Source organism: Hypomesus nipponensis, chromosome 28 (genome assembly GCF_054491055.1).
Source record: "Hypomesus nipponensis isolate SF chromosome 28, ASM5449105v1, whole genome shotgun sequence".
NCBI classification, from domain to species: domain Eukaryota; kingdom Metazoa; phylum Chordata; class Actinopteri; order Osmeriformes; family Osmeridae; genus Hypomesus; species Hypomesus nipponensis.
The window spans coordinates 9,287,501-9,308,456 of record NC_140388.1 but is presented as its reverse complement, the minus strand read 5'-3'; the positions used below and the strand labels follow the sequence as shown (position 1 = coordinate 9,308,456).

At 44.8% G+C, this 20,956-nt stretch overlaps 3 protein-coding genes across 5 annotated transcripts in view; 1 reads left to right on the top strand and 2 right to left on the bottom strand.

The window, feature by feature from the left end:
- Positions 1-5,342, top strand: nkx6-3 (NK6 homeobox 3). Its single transcript, XM_084694948.1, has 3 exons — positions 1-1,995; positions 2,714-2,883; positions 3,355-5,342. The coding sequence occupies exons 1-3, from the start codon at positions 1,527-1,529 to the stop codon at positions 3,580-3,582; spliced, it is 867 nt and encodes a 288-aa protein (XP_084551074.1). The 5' UTR covers positions 1-1,526; the 3' UTR covers positions 3,583-5,342.
- A 308-nt stretch (positions 5,343-5,650) lies between these two features.
- inpp5l (inositol polyphosphate-5-phosphatase L) lies at positions 5,651-18,583 on the bottom strand. 2 transcript variants are annotated; one of them, XM_084695187.1, is made up of 16 exons: positions 18,132-18,583; positions 15,216-15,257; positions 14,963-15,063; positions 14,705-14,792; positions 11,949-12,012; positions 11,203-11,306; positions 10,701-10,753; positions 10,067-10,186; positions 9,841-9,925; positions 9,634-9,726; positions 9,371-9,445; positions 9,083-9,156; positions 8,796-8,907; positions 8,532-8,600; positions 8,346-8,436; positions 5,651-7,618 (listed from the first exon to the last, which is right to left on the bottom strand). In XM_084695187.1, the coding sequence occupies exons 1-15, from the start codon at positions 18,189-18,191 to the stop codon at positions 8,395-8,397; spliced, it is 1,182 nt and encodes a 393-aa protein (XP_084551313.1). In that variant the 5' UTR covers positions 18,192-18,583; the 3' UTR covers positions 5,651-7,618; positions 8,346-8,394. The 2 variants fall into 2 exon arrangements, with proteins under 2 accessions (XP_084551313.1, XP_084551312.1); XM_084695186.1 differs by having other exon boundaries at positions 8,373-8,436.
- Positions 18,584-18,720: 137 nt separating this feature from the next.
- The window catches only part of LOC146219908 (glycerol-3-phosphate acyltransferase 4), a 14,574-nt gene continuing 12,338 nt past the window's right edge, over positions 18,721-20,956 (bottom strand). For both annotated transcript variants that reach the window (XM_084695184.1, XM_084695185.1), the window contains exon 14: positions 18,721-20,956. This exon is cut by the window's right edge and continues 698 nt beyond it. The gene's annotated coding sequence lies outside the window, so the exon portion shown is untranslated.

Genomic DNA, 20,956 nt, shown 5'->3' with positions numbered 1-20,956 from the left:
TCCAAACATATAACAAAACACATGCACTCTTGCAGTCTTTGTCGTTTCTCACAAAGTAAAAAAAACTCAAATAGAGTAAAATTATAATAATAATACAAACTACAGAATAACAAAATACAATAACTCAACAAAATGGATAAAATGTAACACATAAGCAATAGTGCAAGTCAAACACAAGCCGCAATCTTTGCGGGAATACAAAACAAATATGTAAAAACAATAATATAACTACTACCAGTTGTAAGGCCCTTCTGAGATAAAATTAGTTAAATGCTTTGTTAAAAAGGTAGGTTTTAAGCTGTCTTTTAAAAATGTCTAGCGTATTTGCTTCTCTGATATTTATGGGTAAAGATTAAAAGATTAAAAGTTTTTTTTACAGCATTATCCATTTTGTTTTCTATTGCATGCATCACATTTCCATGTTCGTCAACAGAAATCTGTACATACATATATCATGTACAAATTAACAGATGATAATCAATCATGAAATGCTGTATTTTAAGTAGGCCTGTGTGTAAATGAATGACATGATAGATAACATAATTTACATATTCTTAACTTTAAAATATAATTGTACATGCATGAATGCATGATGAAACCTTAAAGCAAATTAATACATGGTGCTTCAATTTACAACATACTAATGCAAATTACTTTTCTTTTTTTAGTTGAGAAGATCTAATTTTAAGATCCCATTGATTTCCTCTTGGTGAACAGCAGAAAGACTAACAGTGGAGCTGTAATGTGTAAAGAGTCGCTCCTCTCTGAGCTGCCTCTCCTACAGAGGCTGCCTCTTTTGCAGAGGCAGCCTCTTTTACAGAGGCTGCCTCTTCTGCAGAAGCTGCCTCTCCTACAGAAGCTGCCTCTCCTACAGAGGCTGCCTCTCCTACAGAGGCTGCCTCTACTACAGAGGCTGCCTCTCCTACAGAGGCTGCCTCTCCTACAGAAGCTGCCATGACAGGCCATCAAATGGCAGCTCGTTCCCACTACACCTGTTCAAATCCCAATTAATCTCCTGCCGTCCAATTGAAGGCTTGGCTTTCTCAAGGGGAGCCAATAGAAGCGCTCAGGCATTGTGAGGCCCCCAGCCAATCGCAGGCAGCATTCAAATGCGGCCTATCTTTATCAAGGTTGCACTCCACCTCATGATATTGCTCATTCACTGCCCCAAACGGAGAGCGGGGAGGAGGAATCTTGTCCTTAGGAACGGCTGGGAGGTGTCTCACTCGGTGGCACCACGTCTGAGCCTGATTCTGGAACTGTCAGCACGCTGGACAATGTCTCACAGCGGGTGAAGGAGGAGACTGAGGAGAGCTTGTGCACTGGCACCTACCAGCCGTTGGGACTTCCATATCTCCTGAGACCAAGAGCTGGAGGAACTGGAGTTACAGGTAGGGACCACAGGAGTCCACGTACACGGATCATCCTTTCAATGTGAAGACGGGCCAACCTCTTTCAACTACTTTAGATTTTCGGCGTGTTGGCGAGGTTGAAGGACCAATCCCTGAGCAGCGACGGGCCTTTTCATGACCAGACCTGACTGGGTGAGTCTGTTCAACCTGGAGGCGGACACAATTCCCATGGATCCCAACATCCAGGGCTCCTTCTTGTTCAACAACAGCCTGAACCAGTTCCCCTCGGACTTAAAGGCGCCCATGTGCCAGTACTCCGTGCCCAATTCCTTCTACAAGCTCAACCAGGGTCTGAACAGCCAGTTTGCGGCGGGCACGCCTCACGGCATCAGCGATATCCTCAGCCGCTCCATGGTTGGCATGGGGGCGTCGGGCACCTCCCTGCTGTCCGGGTACTCCACCATGGGGGGCTTCAGCCACCCGGTCGCCGCCACCCCGGGAGTCTACTACAACCGGGACTGCAACCCTGCCGCGGGAGGGTTCTCCAAGCCTGGGGCCGAGTGCCCCATGAAGGGGCGCCCAGGCAGCTGCTGGGGGGAGGGTGCTTACGAGTGGAGAGCAGGGAGGCAGCAGTGCGCTAACAGTGAGTCTATCACTCTGCACATTCAGGGCTTCTGACCGAGGGCAGAAGTTTCACTTCACTCACTCTCGGATTTTCAAGTTCATTTTGTCGCATGTTTCATTCGGCATTAAATTTTTCTTTAATGTAACTTATCTTCGAATATAACAGCGATACGTTTTAGTGGAGTACACTAATTGCATTCAGGAAATATTTTGCTGATTCATTCAGTCAGAGTCCTTTGAGAATAAATTGAATATCTCACACCTGTACATTTTAGTAAATAACCTGAACTTATTTCACAACACACAGAAATAAAGTTTTAGAGTAAAATGAAAGTTGTATACATTTGGTTAATAAGAGAGATTATTTGTGTAATAGGAACAACATTTATAAATCTACAGCAACTAAACAATTGAGGAAATGTTTATTGAAAGGTGAAGGTCAGTAATAAATTACTTACATTCTGATTTGTCAATTCCTAAAAATAGCTCTGAATTTAGGAATAATATAAATTTTTACAGAGAAACACATATTAAAGCTACTACTTTGTGGAGCTTTTGAAAAGGTTTGTCATAACATTTAGCCTAACCTAGTACTGTGTTCCAGTTTGTCATACAGTTCCAAAAAAAGATAATACAGAACTCCTTCTAAAAATAAATTGCATGAGCTCTGAGACAAAACACATTCATGCAGGCTATCATTTGAAAGGAACATTTAACGTGATTTCTTTTATTTGCAGACAGCGGTCACCTTGGCGACATGTCAGGCAGAAAGAAACACACACGGCCGACGTTCAGCGGACACCAGATCTTTGCTCTGGAGAAAACCTTTGAGCAGACCAAGTACCTGGCAGGCCCAGAGCGTGCCAGGCTAGCCTACTCCCTGGGCATGACGGAGTCCCAGGTGAAGGTACAACACCCTCTCACGCATCTAAAACTTTCATTTAATACATATACATTCCATTTACATTTAGTAGACGCTCTTATCCAGAGCAACTTACAGTAAGTACAGGGACATTCCCCCAATGCAAGTAGGGTGAAGTGCCTTGCCCAAGGACATAACATCATTTAGCACAGCCGGGAATCGAACCAACAACCTTCTGATTACTAACCCGATTCCCTAACCGCTCAGCCATCTGATGCCAGCTGACCTGTACGTTCACACAAACAAATACCGAAGTATTTAGCTCTTCACCTAGACTACTTTTTTGCTTGGACTAAGGGCTTCGAAAACAGTATTTAGCAGCATTCTGCTTGTGGTGCCTGCTCATTTCCCCCTTCTCCCTTTCTGTTTGTTATTCCACGAGCAAGGGACTGCACCCATGAAATAGTTTGACGTTGCAAATGTACAACCTACTAATGAAAGGAATCCTTCCTTCAGGTTTGGTTCCAGAACCGACGCACCAAGTGGAGGAAGAAGAGTGCTTCGGAGCCCAGCTCCACCCAGGTGGCCCACGGCGAGCAGGGCGGAGAGGTGTCGGAGAACGAGGTGGAGGATGAGGAATATAACAAGCCTCTGGACCCCGACTCTGACGACGAGAAGATCCGACTGCTGCTGAGAAAGCACCGCCGTGCATTCTCTGTCCTCCGCCTCGGACCGCATGTCTGACACACTCACACACTCGCTCACTTTTCACACACACACACACACACATGCAGATTTCTCTCTCTGTCACACACAAGCGTACAATTGTAAAGCAGATATGCATGCTGGTTGCAACAATTTATTTAGGATGAAGAATTAATTGCAATTCAGACACATTTGAGCATGTTGCCAAGAACAACCCTTTGATGTGCGTTACTAATAATAAACAAATGTAATCTACGGTCATTGATAAAACCGATGTTTACTTTTTGTACTCAATTTAATATCTGGGAGCCGTAGTACATTAACCAGGTAAAGTGTTGAATCGTATGGCAATTTGATTTGTTTGTTTCTCATCAACAGACGTTAGTTTCAATTTGATTTGCCATTTGTAAGTACAAGTATAGCTACATTTAAATACTTCATCCTGCTCCTCAACTGTTTCCTATCATCCAACTGTCGCTAATCTTTCAAAACACTCAGATTTGATTAATTTAGTGGCTTAAGGTTGCAGTAAACTGTTTTTTTGTTTTGTTTTTTGTTTCACTTGCATTTCACTACAGTACTTGATGTTGTGCTGCGCTGTTAATTCAGGCTTAGGAGCATGTGCATTTCAAACTGTGTAGCTGAGATTTTGTTTTGGCCTTCATGCAGACAAGACTACAGGTCAGCAAGCTTTCAGCATACTGTATAAACCTCAGAGCTATCAACTCAAGGAATCTACAGACATTGTAAATGAGTTATGATGTTGATATTGTACAATAAATTGTGGATTATTTATTGAATACATGTGTGATGATGTAATTACTTGTTTTTAGTTATAAATGTGAATGTGGTGGGGAGATGACAACCCACACACATCTACATTAGGAGATAGGGCTTACACAATTATTGAGATGTGAGAAGGTCAAAGGTTAGATCCGTAGTGATTTAGGTTCGTTACCGGTGAGCTGTTTCTGATTGGGAGAGAAAGGATTTCAGTGGCATCGACTCCAACACTAAATCAATGGCGGTCTGAGTGGTATTCAGACATCAGACGTGTCACATACAACAACCCAGTGAGCAGTGACTTTAGGACAGATGGCTAATTGAGGGGGGAGTTTTACACAGTGACTGTTAATATTTGAAACCACTGCTAAATATGCAGCCAAGAGTGTAAAAAGTTGCGGGTTGTGCAAACACTGTAGCTCGGGATGTTTTGGCATGGGCCTGCAACTTCGGAAAGTTCTTAAAAACGAAAGAGGACGATTGACCTTGATGCCGTAGTTTTCATAAAACATACCGTAACCGTAGCCTACACTTCTCAGTAAGCTGCTGCGAACTGTATTCTGCTGGTGCTGTTCAGTAGACCTTTCACTGAAGACAGATCTGAGTCGATCTTATTGAAGCCACATCTGTCGTGGAAAATGCAGTAATGTTGAGGATCTGATGCAGAACAACTCACCAGTCCAGTCGTCTTTTTCTCTCTCGACCTGCAAATTGATCGGAACAACATGCCCAGTTCTCACCGTTCTAAACAGCCAGCCTATTCCACCTTGAGAGAGCAGGCTTAATATCGCATCCATTTAAGCCAAAGTCCCATTAATAGGTAGTCTTACATTCTCACCCGGCAACCAAGGAGCCATGGCTCAGACCCAAGGGTTGAATCTCAGAACTATAGAACTGAAATATATAACAAGAAGAAAGCGCTTTTCGACGCCTACTGCTTATAGGCTAAATGGCAATTTTGCATGGTTCGACAAAAAAATGTTCATCTCATTTCAAAAAAGCCTCGAGCTGTAAGGGGCCTGCGTCTCTAGGACGAGTTACAGACAGGATCACAGGGCACGTGCAGCAGCGAGTTAGTTCAGATTCCTAAAAAAAACGATGACGTTTGGAATGTCGCTGTGCAGAAAGTAAGTATTGCCCGGAAATCACAGAAGTACGCCAAAGCAGAAAAGCGAGTTTAAAACCGCCTTGCATTTCCAGTTAACGTAAAATGTAAATACATCAAAGTCAACAGGAAATTGTTATTACTATCAATGAAAAACACTTTCTCCGACACATGCAAGGATTCTAAGGAATCTGGTAGAATAAGTGAGACACACATCACTACTATAAACGCAGTGACCAGCATTTATTAACCAAACTGGAAGGATTACAAGAATGTAGTGTTTGTGTTTGATCTGAAATGAAAAATGAGGTTAGTCCACTCCATCTAATGATGCCCCTGGCCCTATGCTGAACCCCCACTGCCAGAGGACTCCTTGGAGGCCATTAGAGGTGCTTGACCACACCATGAATCAACTACCACAAGTCTATTATTGACAAGTGTGCCCATGACACGTACAAATCGACTGTAAACAAATGTAAGGAAATTTGAGTGGGCTCTTATATCGTCAATAACCTACACTCACAGTGAGTCATATTTCCGGCAACAATTACTTCACGAACTGCGTGCAAATCAGATTTGTTATTTATGTATGTTCATTTTTCAAATTTATTTCAGTTGGTATGGGGATTGTGTACAATTACATTAAAAAAAAAACATTAACACTAATTAATTAATTTAGTTATAAAGACAACCATTGAATATTTAGAACACCATACGTATTTTGAAACTTCAAATTAGTTCATATTATGAGAATATATTTGCAAGAACAGACAATCCATACAAAACACAGTGGTTGCTACGAGACCATATATGACTAGAAAACATATAAAATATATAATCAAAAAAACATAATTAAAACAAAAATAACTCAGTGCTTCAAGATGTATATCTTGTTTTGTGTTTTGTCAGGTGTGTGTATTTGCGTGCAGGGTTGGGTAACAGTGTGTGTGTGTTCGTGAGTGTAGTGTAAGTGGTTCCTTTCAGTCAGATGCCGGCACTGTAGCTAGCTTTAATAGAGAGTGATAGGGTCAATGTCATCAGTGATTTGGCAATGAAATAAAGCGGGACAATTTCTAGCTGTGGAACAAACCAGCGGACGCTGCTGTGAGGACAAAGCACAGGGGATGTGTCTGCAAACAGCGGCAACGTTTTCAACTTCCCAACTGTTTTCTGTATGCAAGGAAATCTGTATAGACCACTAAAACAGAACAGAAGCCACATGGAGCTAATCATTGTAACAACAGTCAATGCAAGCCATACAATGTCATATACGGTGATTGTGAGGCAAACGGATACTTTTAAAAAACGATGTAAGATATTATGTTCATACCCTAGGACCTTTGTATTCTCTGGACAAGGTTAGCCATCAGTGCACTGAAACAGCAGGATTAGTTGACTGTTGTTCAAAATTGCTTTATTAGCATGGACATTCTGATAGTAAGACATTAAAGAAAAATAAATAGAAGAAATAAATGTTTCTGAAAATGGGGGTGAAAGCGTGCTAGAATGTCAGCAGACTGACAATCAATACTTGGTTGAACAAACCCCTCGATGCTTGAGAACCGTTTATCCATCTGAAGTTATGGGGTTTACTTTTGCCTTGTGTCTCTATGGTTAACTGTGTGTGTGTGTGTGTACACGTGTGTGTGTAAGCCCACGCATGTCCTCACATATCCATGAATCCACAGGAGACAGAGGTGCCACTGTATCATGTTTCCAGAAACAGCCGAGGGGCCTCAACCTTCAGAAGGACTTATCGGGCCTGTTTCACAAGACAACCTGTCCCACTTCCCTCTGCTTCAAACCGGCTCGGAGTGGACGCCTCCGCTCGCAGGAGCGTCCTCAGAGACCCTGGGCTCAGAGTTCTGGAGACACATGGAGGAGGAGGGCCGTACGAGATTGTCCATCAGAAAAAAAAATCCATAATGCTGATGATCAAATCTGTGTGATGTCACCCGAGTCATGGGAATCAATAATGTGGAGTGACAGAGAAGTGGATGGGGAAAGGGGTACTGGGATATGACAGAGGGGTGGAGGGTGGGGGAGATAGGGGGGGACGGGGTCCTGGATGTGTCCCATAAGCGGCTGCTCTCAGGTGGGTGTGGGGTGGCTGGGTTTCCCCTGGTTCTGGTTTTGAGAGTAGTGCTGGAATGGGTGCAGGGCCGACTGGAGCAGACTGGATTACATCTAAAGGATGGGAGAGAACTGTCAGTCATGTGACGGCACCACTAAGACCATATCCCAACCTTCCCATGATAAGTAACAATCCAATAAGTTATAAATGGTTAAAAAAAAAATTGGGGAACGTGGGTTGTTAGTGAGGACAGTAAGGCTGGCCCTCAAGTTGTTATACCGATGCAGAACTTGATCAGAAGGGTTATACATGAAAACATTAGCAAAGAATAAGGTTCTTCTATGGTGTTTGGCCTTGTTCAGCTGTCTGTCTCTTTGACAGGACTTCCAAAGCATGGCTCTCATCATTCTAGCTCCATGCATATCAACCAGTGGCACATCCTATGAAACAGCCATAGCAATGGCAGCGAAACAAAACCAGCGGCCGTAAAAATGCCAATAGACCCGTCTAGCTGGCAATGGATGTCTCTCCGGTCGACCGTCTGTCTGGTATCGAATGAACACGGCTGTTAACACGGATGTAGCCGTGGCGACAGTGGAGAGGATCCGATACGCATACATCAGGAGCAGTGCGGTTGGTTCAGCTGCATTATGCACAAAGGAGACAGTTTGTCCCGCCAACACTTCCATCTTAGTTCATATCCCCTCTCGTCCAGGGCCAGGACGCACTACTGCCCTCTGGGGAATACAGCCGAGAGCTGAGCAAGATTACATGGGTCGCTTAGTCACCGTCACGCCCCCCCCCCCCCTCCCCCCCCCGCGTCTGGGGACCAGCACACACCAGCAGAACACACACAGGGAGTCTCACAGTGCGTGGAGGATGGTCCTGGTCAATGGTAATTTGTCTTCAGTGTGAAGAACAGGAACACAGGCTTTGGAGAGAGACAGAGGAAAACAACAACTGTTAGAGCAGAGGTGCACTCTGGGTAGCGCTGAAGACAAACTGAGGGCTACATGAAGCTGTTACCTTGTGATCTCCCATGCAGACGTTGGGGCCCAGTGTGTTGTAAACCACACTCCTCTCTCTATCATCTCTCTGGAAGAAAACACACCAGACATACGAGATCGGAAATCTTATGCTTTCAAATCTGTTGTGCTGTTCAGGATTCTACGTTCTCAATCCATGCTCTGCTCTTTCAGAATTCTATGTTCCAAATCAAGAAGATTGTCTGTTCTAAATCGATGCTCTACTTCCAAGGCCCTGGTGTGGTCGTGATGGTGCTGGACTGACCCTGTGGATGACATCCTCAGCCGTGTGGGACATGAGGATGCGGTCACACCAGGAAGGACAACGCGTGTTCATGTACTGAGTGGGTTTAGTGTAGTCTTCGCTGTAAGGGTAGCTGGTAGAGAGATGAGGCATCGCAGTTAGATATTTTGGGAGGCAGGTATATTGGTAGCTGCAACACGCAGCTGGTACAGCACCATGAGCTGATTTTCCTGTTGCAATTTTTTGGTACGAGATACAATGAGATTCTGAGGAGGGCTGTTACTAGGCGACCGCCCTGGGATGCTCACCTGGGCGGGAACAGGATCTCCTCCTCTGTGATGACATCATGGAAGGCGGACACTTCTTTGTCATATTCTAAAAGCTGAGTTAGTAGAAAGAAATGAATTACTGATCACACGACACAAGTCACTTGTGGGTGCAGCTAGCGCTCCCACCCACAAGTGAATATTCCCCACAGAGTTTTTATACGAACAGAAATGTATTAGCTATTAACAATCAGAGTTCATTTTCATCGGGCATAAGCAGGCCATTAGAAGCATGGGGATAAGACAGTGACTGGCGGAAGAAAGTCTCACTGCTTTGCCATTGTCCTCTCTGAAGACAGCCTGGTGCAGGTAGGCAAATAGCTTGGTCTCGATGTGCAGCAGGACCTGGAGGAGAGAGGACAGCGGGCATCAGTCAGTCTGAGGGACGGGGGTCCGGGACAGACCGGAGGAAAGGAGAGGATGGGGGACAGACCGGAGGACAGGAGAGGAGAGACCAGAGGACAGGAGAAGTGAGACAGGAGGACAGGAGAGGTGAGACCGGAGGAGAGGATAGACCGGAGGACAGTAGTCACCTGGTGGTCATTGTCCTTCTCCTCAAAGATGATCTTCTCCACCTCATCACTGCCGTCCTTCACTGTCTGGACATCTGCTGAGGTGGACAGGTTCTGTTCACACACACACACACACGCATACACAGGTCAACAAAGAAGGAACCGTCAGCTGACCATTGGTCATAGACTTCCTGATCATGTGACCCCACTGTCAACACTTGACCATACTTGGACCAGACTGAGCGTGTCCAGACGGAAGTTGAAGTCTCCAAACAGGAAGAAGGGAAGGGGGGTGTAGCTGCTGTCTGATATCCTGGGAGGAAATGACAGAGAGGTGACTCAAGAAAGTCACAAGGCTGGACCATCTGTTCCTTGGTTAAAAAAAATCAACAATAGTATTTTGCATCGTTTCTCCACAGCGCTCGAGTGAAGGGGGAGAGGGTGGACCTGTCACCTGTTGATGACATATCTGAGGGCCTTCTTGCGGTTGGCTGAGTAGACGGAGGGGCTGGAGTTGCAGGCAATGAGGTTGGAGGCGTCATGGAATAGATGGACGTTGACAAGGTCCAGACCTCTGCAGACCATGGGCACACACACACACACACACACAGAAACACGCCCAGACACACACACAGAAACATGCACACATACACAGAATTATTTAATGAGTACATCCAGGCAGAGGAAAACATGAGCCCCTGAAGTGACACTAACCCCTTTTGTCCGGGACAGTGCATGGAAGCACACGTATAAAGTAAGTGTGTGTCTGTCTACCAGAAAGCCTTATCAGCGACTTGTGGTAACGCTAATCCACAAACAAACACATTTGTCTTCTGCTCTCCCTCCATTCACCGCTTTCTCAACCTGCCACTGGAAAACAATTAATGTGCATGCAACTGACGAGCAGTGTTGACACACTCACCCGCGAACTCGCTCCTTTTGTCTCACACACAGTGGTAGTGACACAGGAAAGCAAACAGTTACCATTGTGCGCCCAAAAAACAGAGTGCGTTAGCTGATTGCAGACTTGAACAACTAATCTTCCTATCTACTGAGTAGCTGCTGGCTGGGTGTGAACGTTAACCTACTGGTTGTGTATCATCCAACGAGTCCTCAGGTAGCCCTTCCTGGACCACTTGAACTGCAAAAGACAACACACGACACCAGGGTCACCATGGTTACGAGCGGAGCGTGTCCACCTTAGACAACACACGACACTAGGGTCACCGTGGTTACGAGCGGAGCGTGTCCACCTTAGACAACACACGACACTAGGGTCACCGTGGTTACGAGCGAAGCGTGCCCGCCTTAGACAATACACGACACCGGGGTCACCGTGGTTACGAGCGGAGCATGTCCATCTTAGACAACACAGCAGTGTGGCTATGGTGCAGTGTGGGCGCTCAATGCTCATTGATTCATCTCTTGTCCTCTGTGTAAATGATCTCGTCTCCTGGTCAGACAGGGGGTCTGACTGCCCCCCCCCCCCCCCCCACCCCCCCCCCCCGCCCAACTCAGTCCCAGTAAACTCATCTGTGCCTCCCTCCCTCCCTCCCTACCTCCTACACACACAGTCACAGAAATACTCACATCCGGCCAGAAATTCTTTGGAAATTTTTCTTTCTCCACCGTGGTAACTCCGTCCAGGGAACCAACATACTTGTTCTGTCCCGACACTGCTTTAAAGTCCTTAGCTAGAGATGGGGGGGGGGGGGGGGGGGGGGAGTTGTAGGGTAACAGAGTGACAAAACATGCAAACAACAATCAATAAAGTGGTGTAAACCTCATCAGGGCAGCATATGTGATCAGAGGATCCATAATCTGGACATTAGGCCCCGTTTGGTGTGGACCAATCAGATGGGCTGACACAGAACGTGGCAGGAAGGAATGTTTATGGTTCTTCCATAAGCTCTTTCTGAAGAGCTTTGTCACGCCTAACGTGACTGGACTATGCAACAGGGGGGAAAAAATCACACATTTGCTTTACATTCAGATTCTTTGCAAATGTCTGTACCAAAAGAGGTGGCCATCATACGACAGCGTTCAGGAGAATATTTGACAAGTTGTGCCAAGATATGAAACATTGTTTGATTGTAATCTTGACTTTAACTTCCCTTCCAATCATACAAGCAGGATAATAACGACACAATAGAATAAACATAAAGGAGCATTATCGTAGCTAGGGTTTGGTCATGTTTGGATACGATGTACAAACTACCGCAGGGAATAAATGGGCATCATTAGTCACCAGCCGATTACAAAGTGACATAAAATCTTTTGTCATTCATGGTCAACAGTGATGTCATACAAATATGGGATGTCATGCTCTCTCTTACCGTTAAAATCATACTGGTAGATGTTTTTCAACGACTTATGGATAAAGTACATGCTTCCCAGGGCCTGGGAAGAGAGAGAGAGAGAGAAGAAAAAAAAAAAGTTTTTTTAACATGAGACAAAACTTAAATTTAGTTGTTCATTGAGTGACTTCGAAAAGTACCTGTGAATGCAATACCAGGTATATTCGCAGTTCACACACGCTTGTGTGAAGAAAAAAAAAACAGAGGCACACACACACACATCAGCACCCAATCACGCCTGACGTGGTTCTGACCATTTTTAATGTACTAACTGCCTGCTCCAGTGATCTGATTAATCATGCCCCCCTGAGATCAATAAAGACAGAAAATTAAAACAATTTAAAAGGTATTAGGCAGGGGGGGGGGGCTGTCTGCTCCCACCCCGTCTGTGACTCCAGGACGAAGACGGATCAACGCGGCCCCCCGGGGGCCCCGGGGCGTGACGGCCAGCGGCCCCACACCTCCCTCAGACCCCGGCATGAGAGATCTCTCCCTGAAGAGAACATTCGTCTCACCCGCCAAGCGCCCCCGTTCTTTAATAGGCCCGAGCTGTCCCAGTGACCAGCCCCAGTGGCGAGCGATTAGGGACCAACTTGTCTAAACTGTGGAGGGGTTAGGGTGGGGGTTGTTATGGCAGATTCATACGGAAAAGGTCATCTGGGACCTGTTATTGAGGTAATGGAGTTATACTGCAGCAACTGGAATAGGTGATCTGGACAAAGTTTATGTTAAAAAGAGGGTGGCCAAGCCTGGCTCTTGCAGGGGGGTGGGGGTGTAACCTAAAGTTGTTTTGTGATACACACACATATACAAACGCACACACACTTACACGCGTGCACACACACAGACAGAGAAATGTTCTCCTCGGCATACTCCTCGCCAAGCACCCATCTTCATCAATCACGTTTGTGCAGTGTTTAATAAAAAAATATTGACTTACAAGTGATTTTTTTATCAAAAAACCATTTGTACGGGGGAATGCATGCGAGCTTGCCCACCACCAGCCCTTCCCCCCCACCCCTTTTCTCACAGCACATCTCCACACACTGAGCCCCCCTGCCTCCCCAAACCCACCCCCACCTTCACACCCACTCCAGGCCAGAGAGCTGATGATCCACAGCCAAGAGGAAACAAATGGAAAATCAATCCAGGTGGCACGGGCGAAATGAGAATAAGGCATGAAAGGGAGGGGGGCGGGGGGGGCGCTACAGTCCACGGAAGGGGAGGGGGGGCTCAGACACCCCCAGCTCAGGGGAAACATAGCCCCAGCTGTCGGCTCCTCCTCTCCCCCCTTTATTTATTGTTTACGAATGGGGGGCGGGATCAATAGTTTTAATCTAGAGTTAAATTGATTGACTTTGGCCTGTCTTCCCCCCAACACCTGGCCATTGACTTTCTCCAACCATCTCACACACCTCAGACTGGGCCGACCCACTGACCCCCACAGTCAGGGCTCCTGGGCAGGGTCTCACCTGGGTGGGGTAGGGGTTAATAGCACCAGTAACACTGTGCCACACAACCAAACAAGCCTTGCCCTTGCCTTGTGGGACGACTGGAGAGAGAGAGAGAGAGAGAGAGAGAGAGAGGGGGGGGGGGGAGAGGAGTAAAACAAAAACCAAGAGAGGACGTGAGGTCTGGTGGGTGGTGGGTTGACAGGGCTGGAGATTGAGACAGTGTCCATGAGGCCCGACGGTCTCCTCACTGCTTTCTAATTCTCCAGTGCACTGGAGCGCTGCTCAGAAGGACACCAGCGAGCCCAGAGGATGGATGAGGATGTGAAACCTGGGCCCAGCTCACAGGCAGTGTATAAACCTGCCTTTAAACACCTCGCCTCGGACTGTGCTCTCGCTGGGTCGCTCTCCAAGAACACGGCTCATACTACATCTTTGGGATAGATGTCAGTTTTATGAAGGCTGTCACTAGCCAAAGGTGTTTTCTAAAGGTTTTAACTGAGATGACCACAGTCTTCTGGCCAGAGTAAGGTTAAACTTACATTACACTACATCAACAGTTGACAAGCTATGGGTCTATGATGGACTTGTTCATGACAGACAAAAGGAGCTGTTACTCCATTGAGAAAGGAAGCTCTACGTCCCCTTCCTTGACTTCTAAATGTTTCTAAACTGTAAACAGTACCACTGTATGAGTACAACGACTATCAAGTCAAACTTTGAAACGCGTGATCATTCATGTTTAAAATTGGGTTTGAATGATCCAACCATTTTACAACATACTTAAGGAGAGCATTGCAATTATTCTCGGCTTCGCAATTCATATTTCAGTTTGAACAAGCTAGTAACGGGAAATTAACTCTCTTTATTTGTCCTTGCAGCAGAGATGACCCAAAATCAATATTCAAGATTTGTTGGCTGTAACTGGACACGTGTGCTCTCTATTATACAATATTTGCCAACAAATCCCTCTGTTTCTCTGTCTAAAAATATATTGGGTAGCATGGATCTATTAGGAACCCCAACCATGCTTATTAGGGGCACAGCTCTCTCTTGTGGCAGGACAGACAAACTACACTCAACAACACAAGTCACGTGAGACGTTTTCAAGAAACTCATTTGGGTACACTCTGACACAGACCAGTTAAGGATCACAGCAGTAATGTTAGCCCCATGTGTTACATGCAATGCTGTAACATAAAGGTATATCTTATCTTATCTTAACATACACCAGCCACCATATAAAGTAAATCTAGACCTTGATAATCTCACTACAATACTCACAGTGAAACTGTCCACTGCCTTGAAGTGGTTGTCAACATAGATGCAAACTCGGTCAAAATCCCTCATCTCCTCACTGGTCTCAATGGTCCTAAAAAAAAAAATCCGCAAAATATTTTCAAATTGGTTATTGACAGTAAGTAAAATAATCATAGTAAGAATAGAGAACACCAAACTGTACAGAATTACAACATCTCGTCATTGACTTCAGGCTGTATTTTTGGAGGGAAGTTTGGTCCTATTTTGGTTCGGTCTCCGTACCAGAAGAAGTGTTCAGCGTGGCCCATGTTGACCATGTAGTCCTTTCCCCCAACTTCCTGGAAGTGCAACGCCACAAACCGCGGCTTGAGGTTGTGAACAGTCTGTTCCCATGGAGACAGGGTGAAGAAGTAAAAAAATAAAATAATCATGTCATACTTCACTCGCGAGGAATGATGCCGACTGCACGGTTACAGAGACATCTCGGAGGACCTGTCTGTTCTATTAGCGCAAAGACGAAAGGTCCCAAACTCACCGTGAAGAACTCTCGTAACCACTCACTCTGGATCTCGCTGACCTGTGGATAGAGGGAGAAAACATTGAAGATCAGAAACGACTTAGAACCGGTGGTTCTCAAAGTGGGATCCCCGAGGGGTCCGCGAAACAATTTGCCATAAATTATAACATTGTAAAATTGTGTTGTATCATTAAAAAGGGAAAAATATATCATTATCTACAGATGGGGAACATTTGCACCAATAAAAAAAGCATATGTGTCCATTTAAGAGCAAAGATGCTGGGGGGGTCCTTGGAAAATGTTCATCCCTGTTTGGGGTCCCTGGCCCAAAAAAGTTTGAAAACCCCTGGCTTAGACACATCAACTCGTCGTTAAACAGTGTGCCACAAACCCAACAGTTTAAACAAATAAATACAGACAACTGTAAACAGACGTTGCAGGACTCAATATAAATATTAATTAACTTAATATAAATATTTGAAGAGTCCTAATACTAATGTTACAGACATCATTCTCTACAGATCGCTGGACATGTTTCATAATAGATGATGACCCGATAGTGAAGGACATCAAACTTGTATGAGTTCAGCAAGCGAATAAACACAGCACCCCTGTTTGGTAAACCATTCTGGCCAATCCTACCCAGATTGGTTATAAAAGGAAGATTTATGTTAAACATTAACTTTACAAGTGCTCTATAAACAAGACTATGGAATTCAGTACAAATGTGTGTATACTTCAGAAGTTTTTCATACGTTTATGAAAAACAATGGATACAGCTGTAAGTTGGGTTACTAACAGAAGTCGGAAAAAATAAAGTATTTGAACATTTTTGAAGATCTGCTTGATTTGTGTCACAGTTGTCAATCATGCAGCTGATCAACCGGTTTACAGCCGTGAGCTACACAAAGTAAGGTCGTCCAAGTATTTACAAATGGTAAATGGTCCATGTTGGCAGCACACCCAACTGATTATAATCAGACAGCAAGTGGAAAAGTTGAATTTCTGGTCTCCTGGGATTTCCTGGGAAACGGCCAACAACCTAGAACAGTGTGCAGGCTTCTGTCGGGCCTGCAGACAGCAGTGTGACTGGTGTACCTTTGCATAGTGTATTTGCATGGCCAAGTGACAGCAGGTCTCTCGCCCACTGATCTGAAGGGAGGGTGTCTCACGCACATTCACATTTAGTCATTTAACAGACGCTCTTATCCAGAGCGACTTACAGTAAGTACAGGGACATTCCCCAGAGGCAAGTGTGAAGTGAAGTGCCTTGCCCAAGGACACAACGTCAATTTGCACGGCCAGGAATCGAACCAGCAACCTTCTGATTACTAGCCCGATTCCCTAACCGCTCAGCCACCTGACTACCTCACGCACAATCCAGGTGTCAGGCCCAAACGTGACACATGGCTAATAGCCTGTATCAAAGTTGTCTAAATGAAAAACTAACACAGTAACTACTTTATCATATGGGTGTGGTATCTGTCGACAGAATTTTCCAATCGCAGTTTTTATGTTACAGGAGGGAAAATTCACAGAAAAGGACCACAAGGCACTCTAAAAAGCAGAGGCAAAAACTATGACTAGGTGCAAGGATGGTTCTGGGAAGGGGGTGCTAAGTAAAGACATAAATAAAACGAGTGTTCTGAACCCAAGGTTGAGCTGGAAGAGGGAGAGCCAGAACCGTTTGATTTTAATGTAAAGCTAAGTTAAAGTATTTAATATTTAAATATCATTTGTTTCCGTCCCCCCCCCAGTAAAATGTGTCTACAACCGCCACTGGTTCGATATTAAGGTTTCTTAGCTATACCTTTTTGTGATGGGAAAGGGTTGACTTGAGCTGTAGCCTGACAATGATTAATAATGGTAATTTACGACACCAATTAGCATTCTTACATAATTTCAAAGGCTTTAAAGATGTTTTTAAATTAGACGAAAATGGTGCCTGGAAAAACATTTGCAAACATTTGTTTATCTAGGCTACGTCTGGGGGGCCATGAGTATAAAACCGCCTGGGGACGATATTCATCTGTTTACATTGTCTCCCACAATGGGATCTGACATGTTTTCATCGGTGCCAGATATGGCAAACGGAAACGTGGTCCTGAGCCAAATTTCCATGAGTCTAGCTCCGTCCCCGTCACTATACGAGAAGAAACTTGGTCGTGTTAGAGGCCTGTCAGGCATAGGTTTTGATTCTGAAGCAAAACAGCCTGGAAACGTTTTTACAAGATTGTTACCCGATGCTTTTACCCTCCATTGTTTAAACAGTTTGTATCTGGAAAATGAACTTTCAATATAAAAAGTCGAATGCATAATAATCGGCTTGTAGGTATTTCTGCTGTTAGTAGACCTACCAACTTGGCAAAGGCCAACTTGCGCACAGCTCTTTCGCGGGAATAGATTTAAACAATGCGTTGTCTGTCAATTTCCTGTATCTCACTACCAGCCGTGGCGCATAGGTAGGTTCTTCTTTGGCGGAACTGATGTGAGAATGACGTCCAAAAACTAACCTACCTGAAGAAAGCGTGGGAGTACAAGTGTAGACACGGGCACGCACTTTGTAGGCCCACATAACGATTTGTATTTATTGATTAAATCAAAAACGTATCACGCGCGCATTTCAACGTAGCTCTGAGAATGAAGTGACAACAAAGTTACAGGGTCTCATGCAGGCTGTTGAAATAAACTTGCCTTTTACACACAGGCCGTTATCTTCCCAACTTTTGTTATTGCAAAGTAAAATACTACATATTTGTGAAGGTCTCCGGCCTTTGTCAGCCTGTGGGAATGAAAAATGCAGCGATAATGCAAGCCGTTTCTAAACGGCATGAATTAGGCAACCATGTGATTTTGGTGAACGTTATATGCAACTCGCAGGATGGCTGTAGGGGAAATGCGAAACGGAATACAGGAGCAGAATGTATCACTTACATTGTCAAATAAGGATCCAACATTTGCGGTGACTAGTAAGACGTCAGTGTACGTTTCCATGATAACGATCAAATTCCAGAAATAGTCCAAGAAGGAACTCCAGCGCAAGCTGATTAAATGTTGTACGCTATAGTCTACCGGGAAGGCAATGTGTTGAATAGGCCTCGATATTTAAAAACTGAGATAATTATTGCCCAATCGCACGCATTGATCATTTTGACGATTTCTGTCTGCTGTTCAAATTTGTCCACTCATGTAGATGGCGGGTTGTCGTCTGTCGTCTTCACGCTATTTCCTTGAGCAGGTCTAATCTCCAATGTCGACTGTGGGATCGCAGGAAAGGATTTTTATCTCTCTTCAGAGTAATTGGACTACAGGTTCTTAACGGACTTAAACCTTGGACTGTGCAACGTCTGCTTCTGCCCGTAGAGTTCTCTGTCGGAACAACATCAAGCAGTTGTCAGTGTAATGACTTGAACTAGGAGCTCCGCCCAGTTATTGCCGTGTGGGCTACTGTAGTACAGTACTGTGTAGTGTAACCTTGTTGTAAAGTTACAGGGATTTTCAATCAACCATACATTATTCAGCATTGGAATTTTAACCTTTAATAGTTGTATTCAGATTGATGAAACAATTGCATACTATGGATATTTAGACCGTTTATATAACAAGGATTGTGTCATAGGCCTGTCATGTTGGAAACATTAAAGTTTTAATCTAATCACGATCCAAATTGCAGTTTATGGATCACCAGTATAAAAAAGAAATAGGCCTTTTTAGGATAGCCTACATTTATTAATACATTCTGATCCTAATAGCCTATTGTAACTCATTCACGTTTTTTTTTTTTTTTTATTATCATGGGACAGCCTTTTTAAATCCAATTGACTTAATTTAACAATAATTTATTTTCCACTTGGATGCATGCCCACCACATTGGTTAAAACCCTCAAGTTTTTGAAGCTCTGTACAAAACACATGGCATCATGTCTACATTATCAATGTGCTCTGTCTACAGGTAGGTTACAGCCTACCATTGTCTTAAAAGCCTGTATTCTATGGTGTACATCGGTGTGACCCTATGCAGTCCAGGTATATTTGGAGACCTAAAGGCTACTGTACGAAACCGCACTGGGTTGTTCGGTCGACGAGTAAATGTGCCTTGAGGGGAAACCTTTTTAAGGCCTTAGGCAGCCTCTCCATGGCGCTGGCAGTGAGCTGTTGAACCATGGCATGGTTTACACAACCAACCTTTCAGGTTTTCTCCCTGTTTCCTCCTGCGTCTCCTCTAGGCTTTGTGTGCTTTATCCACTGCGGTCAATGCATCCATTCGGAGCCCTTGCAGCTCACTGGGGCTTGAGAATGTCGTGTTTTCATCAGTCGTGAATACAAAACACCAACTCCCCTCCCCCCCTTCCTAAAGGGGAAACCACTGAAAGCAGTCTGAGGTAGTTTGTCACCGCTCGCCTCGGACGCAAGTTGGGTTCTGGATAGGCTCCCGAAAGAACCGCTAGCGATAACTTAGCCAAGCTCGAAGACGGTTCTGGCGGGGACAACCTGTCCCTACGTGTACGGTAAACTAATGGGATCGACGCAGAATCAAGAGATCTCTCAAAGAGAAGCTTTCTTCCCTCACCACCATCAACGTTAACGTTTCTTCTCAGTTGCCATAGCTCCTATCAGAAAGACACCCGCGGATCGTGTTTTGTAGGCTACATTTAAACCAATTAAAACTCTGGAAACCTTATGTAAACAGAGGGTTTATTATGAATGATGTCAAGAGCCATGGGAATGACTTGGATGGCTATGGGTCTTCAACAGGTTACCAAGCAATGAGTCAAGTCAACACTACAGAGTTAGCATTCTGCTACAGGATGAAATGCACCGTCAACACTCACATTTACCCCACTACAGGCAAACTGACCAGCGAGCTAGCCTGCATGTTATTTCCATCTGGCCGTCTCTTAATGGGTTCAAAGTCTTACTTTGCCTACTGTTTGTTTGTATACAAAACAGGAATCCTGAAAGGACCCAAGTGAATGCCAGCATCAACAAATCTCAATGCGATCTTTCCAAATTAATCAAATTCGCACAGACTCCTCCTTGGAATCTTTTTTTTGTTGCTGTATTGGTTACATGTCATCTATTACCCTTGCCCGTAACAGGTCACTATGGTAGAACGACCTATGATTAAAAAGGCATAGTACAATCTCTCAACATCTCCCTGCACAGCCTCAGAGGCCAGAGAGAACTCCAGCTACGCTTTCACTCCACCAAGGTGCCGCAGAGCTGAGGAAAGATGGCAGATGAGAACAAGACCAGAGGAAGGTCAAAAGGATTTGGCAAGACGATTCCTACAATAGACGAGCCCCAGAGGTCCGTTTGAGAAGGGGAAGTATTAATAAATTATTAGGTTTTGTGGTGGTGGTGGGGGGCATGTTTATATATTTTACATCACATACATAAGGGGTAATGACATGTTACAACCATGTCGTAACTCACAAACAGCGGGGACGTTAATTGAAATTAGTTTGCTGCTTAGTAAGAAAGCTAATCTGTGTCTGAAACATATGGGGGGGGGGGGGGGGCTTAGAAAGCCTCCCAGTTCAATGGCACAGTAGGAGGAGAGAGGGGGGGGGGGTCTGTAACATGTTTCATACAGAGGGCCAGACCCCTATCCCTGCCATGGAGTGACGCCCTTCTCCATTTCATAACGTGAACAAATCTCCACATTCCATGGAGAGAAGCACTAATGAACACAGAATCCGGGCTAACCCTGTGATTATTCTGCATGGGGATTTAAACGCTTAAAACAAAAGTCAACA